This window comes from Alligator sinensis, unplaced genomic scaffold (assembly GCF_000455745.1).
Source record: "Alligator sinensis unplaced genomic scaffold, ASM45574v1 scaffold917_1, whole genome shotgun sequence".
NCBI classification, from domain to species: domain Eukaryota; kingdom Metazoa; phylum Chordata; order Crocodylia; family Alligatoridae; genus Alligator; species Alligator sinensis.
Genome location: NW_005841988.1, coordinates 14160 through 22549, shown reverse-complemented (window position 1 = coordinate 22549; position 8390 = coordinate 14160). Strand labels below are relative to the sequence as shown.

The 8390-nt window shown below is 43.5% G+C and overlaps 1 protein-coding gene across 1 annotated transcript in view; it reads left to right on the top strand.

Moving 5' to 3' along the window:
• The window catches only part of LOC102379424 (ADAMTS-like protein 1), a gene marked incomplete at its 3' end in the record, with an annotated part of 697172 nt that overhangs the window by 674649 nt on the left and 14133 nt on the right, over nt 1–8390 (top strand). Inside the window, exon 7 of the mRNA XM_025201268.1 lies at nt 4313–4439. Within this exon, the coding sequence (XP_025057053.1) occupies nt 4313–4439 (127 nt within the window). The remainder of the gene's footprint in view (nt 1–4312; nt 4440–8390) is intronic.

Below are 8390 nucleotides of genomic sequence, written 5' to 3'. Positions count from 1 at the left end.
TAATCTGCTCTGCAGGTTCCGTTAGCCTTCCTGGTATCAGATGGCAGCAGTGCATAGGGCAGCCCATGGTCAGCCTGTAACCCAATATCAAGACTGTGATGGAGGAATGTTCACGACAAGGTCCTGTTAGCCCTGCCAACCATGACCTCGCATTGTCGGCCCATGTTCATCTTGGAGTCAATAATGACACCAAGATCCCTTTCCGCCTCCGTGCTCTCAAGTAGGGAGTTCCCCATCGTATAAGTGTGCTGCTGGTTCCTACTACCCAAGTGCAGCACCCTGCACTTGTCCGTATTGAAACACATCCTGTTCCTGTTTGCCCACCCCTGTAACCTATCCAGATCCTTCTGCAATCTCTCTCTCCCTGCTAGCGTGCTCACCTCCCCCCAAATTTTGGTGTCATCAGCGAATTTAAACAGGTTGATGACACCAAAATTTGGTTAATTCACTTGTCAATGTCTTTAGTTACCTTGTGTTTACCGTTAATCGTGATAATCATTGTTGTGTATATAAATCGTTGTATTTTATAGTTTGTTAAAAAAGTAACTTGTTAAACTGTCCACTTTTGCATATATACGTATATCTGCGTGTTATGCTAAACCTTGTAACAGTAATGAGTTCTTGGACGAAAATTGCCTGTAACCTAATTCCCTTGTCTATTGTGACATGGTCAAGGGGGCATGTCATAACCAAATGAGTTGAGTGCCCCTGTCACAATAGAACTGCCCTGAATAACCGCAGTTACTTTCAAATTTGGTCACGTTCCGCCTCATTAGTTATTCCTACCTAGCAGTCCGTTATTGGCCACTCCAGACATATAAAAGTTCATGCAACTTCCGCCCAAGTCGGAGACCTCTGAGCACGCGGCAGAGTAACTACGGAGAACTCTGTAGTGCGATCGAGGAAACTTGGCGGACCGATCACCCACCAATATCTCCCTGTCACCGGGTCCTTGACGTACCCCCCCCATTTCCTGCAGGTTCCTTTTCGTTCATAAATTCGTTAACTCGTTTTGCTATCCGTGACAATGCAAGCAAGCTACCTCGAGGCCTGCACTGCCATTCCACGCGGCGTAAGTAAAAGCAATCTTTTAAAACCAATAAGCTGTCTCGCCTCTCCATCGCCGGCCCGCCTGACGTCCGATTAAATTAGCGATCCTCTGGTCGGCTCTGGCCGCCCAAGACACAAACTTCTTGGTCTCTGAACTATATCTCCCTTGACATGTATTTGGTGGGAAATTCTTTGCAGGTCTATCTCCACAAAAGCCCTGTCCCTCAGCCATAACAGGACTGTTTCTATGGAAGTAGCATACCTGTGGGCTTTGCTTATGGCCGCTGCACCAGACCTCTTCTCTGTGAGTGGTTCGCATCATGGAGCTGAATAATAAAAGAGATAACGCTAAGTAAGCACTGCATTCCCAGTCAGTTCCCTGCAAGTACTGTGCCACATGCAGGAGCAATATCCATCTTCTTTCTGATCCCAATTCTCACAGAACAACTTAGGGAGATGAAAATAATGTTGCAGAAATGGCAGGCCATCACTCAAACTCTGTCAGATGTAGACCCTCCCTCTTAGTGGAGGGAGAGTGATTATCCTCAGAGAGGAACTGTTTCATCCTCCCTTGTTTCTCAGGAACGCAGTACAGTGAAATCTGTCTCAGATGGAACCTATAAAAGTTGTAAATCTGCTCAGGCTAGAAAAATGTCTACACTTATGGCCTGCCTTATGGGGAATTATGTATATTTAATCTGTATAAGCTGGAAACTAATGTGGAAACTGGGTGGTGAAGGCCAATTTGTAGAATCACTCTCTAATCACGGAAAGCAGTTGCCCTGTGTGTGTGTCTGCATGGGCACCAAGCAGAGCAGAGGGGCTAAACAGCTGAGACCACTGAGCAGAGAGGCTATGAAACTTCTTCTAGAAAATGGAAAACAGTTAAAGCCAATTTTTTCCTGGTTCTGTTGTTGCTGTCTTAGACAGGTTTCACTGTATTATTTTTATTATTACTTCCATATACAAGTAAAGACCCAACTTGTAAACTTGTAATCTAAAATACCTAGGCTTTTGCATGGCTATCTCCTGTACAAGTAGTAACCTGGCCTGACATCACTCAATTTATAAATAAGATGCAATGAGAAAAGTTATGAAGGCTCATGCTGGTAAAAAATGGTGTTGAAATGGGATGGATCACACTTCAATTTTATGTGAGGCACCTTTCATCCCCATGGAATTCACATGTGCTTTCCAATCTGAGGTGTCATTAGGCACATTTTGATTTGGATTTCATTCTGGAATAGGAGTCTTAGGATATATGAAGGGGAAATGTCAGTAGTTCTTTTGATAATGGGATTCTTTTGCCTGGCATGTATATGTTGGCTGTAATTCAGGTCTAAATAAAGTAATCTGAATCACTGATATTGTGTCTGTATTGTTTCGTGACATGCAAGTTCTCTATATAGGACTGACTTACCTCAGAATACTCAGGGAAATTAAGGTAAATCAACTTAAGATGTGACATCAATGTGCATGCGCTGAAGTGTATTAAATCTCCACAGGGATGTTCTCATTTAGGATTTAAGGAGCATTATATCTAATATAGCTCCATTCACAGGATTCATAATCTGTGTTCAGATGCTTTAAATGGGTAGTTGAAACCAAGTGAGTCCTAACTGTTAACCTCTTGAGTTTAGCCTTCATCTGACATGATTTTCTAGGCTAAATTGTCTCTTTTTTCTTGTCAGTTTTTGTACATACTAAACATTTTGAACCACGTACACATTAAGTCTATGGCTTTCATGAAATTATAACAGGTCAGTACGGCTAATACACAAATACATTAGATCAGGCTTAATTCAGACATGATCAAAGTGGATAAAGTGAAAGACACTTTATCTGCTTCAATCGCAACTGAATTTATCCTATTGTTTTTAACCTACAAAATGAAAAGTTATGAAAAATGTTATCCCTTGAAGGTTTTATTATATGAACGTAATATTTTATTACTGCTGAAGAATTCTTCAGTAAAAAGAAAAAATTAAACTGCCAAATAGTTAATATTAAATCATCCTTAGGATAATGAGGCTATAAAGGGAGAGACTACAAAAATATGGTCACGATCTTGCACCAGCATAACTTAGCAGTTGTGCCGACAAACAAGGATATGTATAAGTCAGTCAGGAACACATGGCTCAACCTATTTACACAAACAGTTGTCCATTTTGCACATGTAGGTTTTTTTATGAGGCCAGCTGATACTTACGTGTGTTTACAGCCGCACCTGTTATAATCACCACCTAGAATTTGGCACTTCACTGTTTAACTTACGCTCACAGAAGCATGAAAATTCTGAGTTAAAAAGTTAACACTTTATTCATAATTCACCCTGTTTATGTGTCTTATATATTTGGCCTACAGTCCCTGTCAGAATACTATATTAGGATTTTTATAACAAACCTTTTCCACTACTTGCTTTGCAAGTCAGCATGCTAGAAAGCCTTTTAGCTTTTATTTAGCATGTGAAATATATAATTTGGAATGGATGTGTTCAAAATGGTGTGTTCAATTTCTTGGATTTCCATCAGTCAAATCCATAATTTGAGGCCATGGATCAGTCCGGATGAAAAGGTCAATTTCACAACTGGTTTAAATAACTATGTACATTTCTTAAGAGTTTCGGTATGGATTTAGGTGCCTACTTTATTTACTCAGGTTTAAAAAATTTTGATCCAAATGATTTGCCCAAACACATGCAGAATTGGGAGTAGAATGCCTAACCCCTTGGCCTTTCCTTAAACCAGAGTTTCACCTCCATTATCAGAACCTTAATAATATTTAAACACAGCCTTTGATTGTGTGAAATGGGATTATTGTCAAATATCATTAAAGCCACATGTGTTTTTTTCCCCAAATGCATAGGAAGTAAGACTTTACTGGAATCCCAGAGAGTTTCTTAGTTATCTGTACTGCTCTTTATTGTATGTGTGCATCTCTCTAACTCTACTATGTAAATTTCTCTCTGAAAATTTTAAAATGTGACTCTGATAAGTCTCTTACCAGGAAGCATTTACAAAACCAAATATGCTTTCCTCTCCATATGAACTGCAAAAGCCATTTAGTAGACGCTTGCTTGCTCTATAGCTCATGAGTTTGAGTTCATACTCCCAGCCAGATTTGTTTAGGCTCTTTCATTGCTAACATACATTATGGCCCCCTGGAGATAATGTGAGAGAAATTTGGCAGTAATTAGTTGCAGAGATGGATCCAGCAGTCAGTAGGTGCTCAAGCTAAACTGCACTTCTTTCTTTCTTGTCAGATTGTTGGCTGTGATCACCAGTTGGGAAGCACTGTCAAGGAAGATAACTGTGGGGTCTGCAATGGTGATGGGTCCACCTGCCGGTTGGTTCGAGGCCAATATAAATCTCAACTCTCAGCAAATAAACGTAAGCTATTGACTTTCACCTCAAAGGGGTACAACAAGCATTGCTAACTGGAAGGGATGATGTTAATGTGTCAGAGGACCAAGTAGGCAGGGAAGGCATCATTTTACTCCCCTTTTAGAAAAATTCACAATCATCTGGAAGAATAGACAGACTCTGGTCTTTGTTTAGCCATATGGGGGAGTAAGGCAAACTAAAGCCACCTCTCCTCACTCTCTTGGTTGGCTGAGTTAGGGCTACTCATACTGTGTCTCTGGCCCCAAATGGGAGGAGAGTGGAAGAGCAAGGAGCTGTTTCCCAGCACTCCCCCTCTCAAATCAGTGGGTAAGAAGGAATAGGAGGAGACTTTCCGCTACCCACTCCACTTGCGAGGTTACATGGGAAGGCACCTAGTCTGGAAGATAAGGCATCCTGAGAAGGGGTAAACTAACTTCCTCCTAAGCAGAGCAAAGGGAATGTGGGGAAGGAATGATGATGTCTTTCTGAGATATCGTTCCACCTCAGAGCTTTCTGTGGAAAGATGTAGCTATATAGTGTAGCTTATACTGCAGACTAGGCATACTACCTCAGTTCACCCCTATGGGACCATATTTGTCCTACAATATATGCACCTGCTTTTCTCTTCCACTATGTCCACTGAATGAACCAAGTCTGCATTTTTAGAATTCTTTTTATTTAGGATTTTAGCATCTTTAGAATTGTTGGGGTGGGGTGGGGTGGGGGGTTAAATGCTGTATGGTGCATGACTTTAAAGTTTCAAGTAATGCTGTAATTTCCACTGGAAGGTTGTGTATTGTGTGTATACATTTGTGGATTCCTGTTGGATATCAGAGGAAAGGCAGCAAAAAGGGAACAGGCAGCCCCCTTGGCTCTACAGGGAACTAGCAGACCTCCTGCATCTAAAAAGAAAGACCTACAAAGGATGAAGGACTGGATCCACCTCCAAGGAGGAATATTCTGCACTGGTCTAGACCTGCAGGGAGCAAACCAGGAAAGCCAAGGCTGCAACTGAACTCCAACTAGCTACAAGTATCAAGGACAATTAAAAGTCCTTTTTTAGATATGTGGGGAGCTGGAGGAAAAGCAAGGGCAATATTGGACCCCTGCTAAACCAGATGGGACAACTGACAACCGATGCCCAGGAAAAAGCCAACTTGCTAAATGGGTACTTTGCATTGGTTTTTCACCAGTCCCATTACAGGACGGGAATACCTGGGTGAGGGTGATTCCTTATCCTCCATCAATGCTGACCTTGTGAAGGAACACCTTGAGAGGCTGGACACCTTCAAGTCAGCTGGCCCTGACAGTTTACACCCGAGGGTACTCAAGTTGCTGGCAAGCATCATAGCTCAGCCCCTGGCACGGATCTTTGAGAACTCCTGGCACTCTGGTGAAGTGCCCAAAGATTGGAAGAAGGCCAATGTGGTACCTATCTTCAAGAAAGGGAGGAAAGTGGATCTGGCAAATTACAGGCCCATCAGCCTGACCTCTATCCTGGAGAAGGTCTTAGAATAGATTATCAAAGAGACCATTCTTAACAGACTGGCCAATGGCAGCATCTTGAGGGATAGCCAGCACGGGTTTGTTGTGGGTAGGTCTTCCTTGACCAATCTTATTTCCTTTTACGACCAGGTGACCTATCATCTGGACAAGGGAGAAGAGATTGATGTCCCATATCTTGACTTTAAACAACCCTTTGATCTGGTATCCCATGATCAGCTCTTAGCAAAACTGGCCAACTGTGGCCTCGGCTTCACCACGATCCGCTGGCTGGAGAACTGGCTCCCAGAGGGTGGTGGTTAATGGAAGTCAATCGTCGTTGTGTGCTGTGACCAGTGGAGTCCCTCAAGGCTCTGTCCTTGGGCCAACACTGTTCAACATCTTCATTAATGATGCGGACATTTGTATCAGAAGTGGACTGGCCAAGTTCACCGACAACACCAAACTCTGGGGTAAAGCGTCCACACCTGAGGATAGGAGGGTGACCCAGGCTGACCTTGACAGGCTCAGGAAATAGGCAGATGAGAATCTGATGGTGTTTAACACCAAAAAATGCAGCCTTCTCCACCTTGGGAAGAAAAACCCGCAGCAGGCTTATAGGCTCGGCAGTGTTATGCTGGCTAGCACTACAGACGAAAAGGACTTGGGGGTCATGATTGACCACAAAATGAACATGAGCCTTCAATGTGATGCTGCAGGTAGTAAAGTGAGCAAAATGCTGGCTTGCATCCATAGATGCTTCTCAAGCAAATCCCAGGACGTCATTCTCCCACTGTACTCAGCCTTGGTGAGGCCGCAGCTGTAGTACTGCATCCAGTTTTGGGCTCCACAATTCAAAAATGATGTGGAGAAGCTTGAGAGAGTCCAGAGGAGAGCCACGCGCATGATCAGAGGTCAGGAAAACAGACCTTATGATGAGAGGCTGAGAGCTATGGGACTCTTCAGCCTGGAAAAATGCAGGTGATCTGGTGGCTGCCTGTAAGTTTATTAGGGGTGCTCACCAGGATCTGGGGGAATGCCTGTTCACCAGAGCGCCCCAGGGGATGACAAGGTCAAACGGTCACAAACTCCTCCGTGACTGTTTCAGGCTGGACATAAGGAAGAACTTCTTTACTGTCCGAGCCCCCAACGCCTAGAATAGACTGCCGCTGGAGGTGGTTCAAGTACCTACTTTGAATATCTTCAAGAGGAATTTGGATGTTTATCTTGCTGGGATCCTATGACCCCTTCTGACTTCCTGCCTCTGCAGCAGGGGGCTGGACTTGTTGATGTTCCAAGGTCCCTTCCAGCCCTAATGTCTATGAAATCTTACTGGATATTGTTAGGGTAATGATATGGATTTTGGAGGTTGGGGTAATGGGATCTGGGGGTGCTGGGTGTGCAGCTGAATAAAGGCTTGTTCCTGTGTCTCAGCAAAAGCTGCTGGTCACAAGGCTGGTTGATGTATTAAAAGGTAACCTCAGCAAAAGCTGCTGGTCACAAGGTTGAATGATATATTAAAAGCAACTCACTTCGCTAATGCTTAAGTAAGTGGATTCTTAACATGGTGGGTAGGGCGTAAAGTGCATGATGTGTTAAGTAAAAATAGAAGAGCCCACCAACTCGTGTCAGGAGACAAAAGTAGAAATACAGCCTTGGAGATGGGGAAGTCAGCAAGAACCAGCGAGAAACTGCAAGTGACCAAAAGAAGATAGGGGTCAAAGTCTTATGCATGTGCTCTTAGCAGAGAGGCATGTAGATGAATAAAATGCATAGGCAATACATAAGGAAGCAAACAGTAAACAGAGGTGGAGCTTCAGATAGGAGGAGAAATGGGTGGAACCAAAGGAGTGATGGGGGGAGAATAACTGTTAATATGTTTGAACCAAGGTGTATAAATGTTGGAAAGAACTGTTGTTCAGGGAATGTCCCCAGTTTGTTGTTTTTTGGGACCTTTGCCTGAAGCTGCCTCCATTCTGAATAAAGCTGTTGCAAGCAATGTGTGCTGGTGTTTGCTCCCTGTCTGCTCTGGCTAATGAGTATCAAGATCCATGAGCAATTGGACCGTCGTCTTCCCAGTCATTTGGCGCCGCATGGAGTCGGGTGTCTAACAGATATATTGCAGGGGTTTAGGTTGTAGCTATGTTGGTCTAAGGACATAGGCAGACAAGGCTCCTTGGGTGAATTTGATATCTTTTATTAGACCAAACCAAATAGTTGGAGAATAGTTATTAAAGCAAGCTTTTGGGTTCAAAAACCCTTCATCAGGCTAAGGAAGCTTCAGCAGTTGGTGTGCGCTCTTCCTGGATGGAATGAAAAGTAAACAAGCCAGGGGCTGGGCTGGGCTGGGGAGTCAGTTGCCAGGCAGATTATAATGTATCAAAAATCCAATGTCTATGTTTAGTCCATGATCTCTAGTATCCAGCAGGTTGATGAAATTGAGCTCATAGGCTCGTCTCTGGGAAGTGTTGTGTA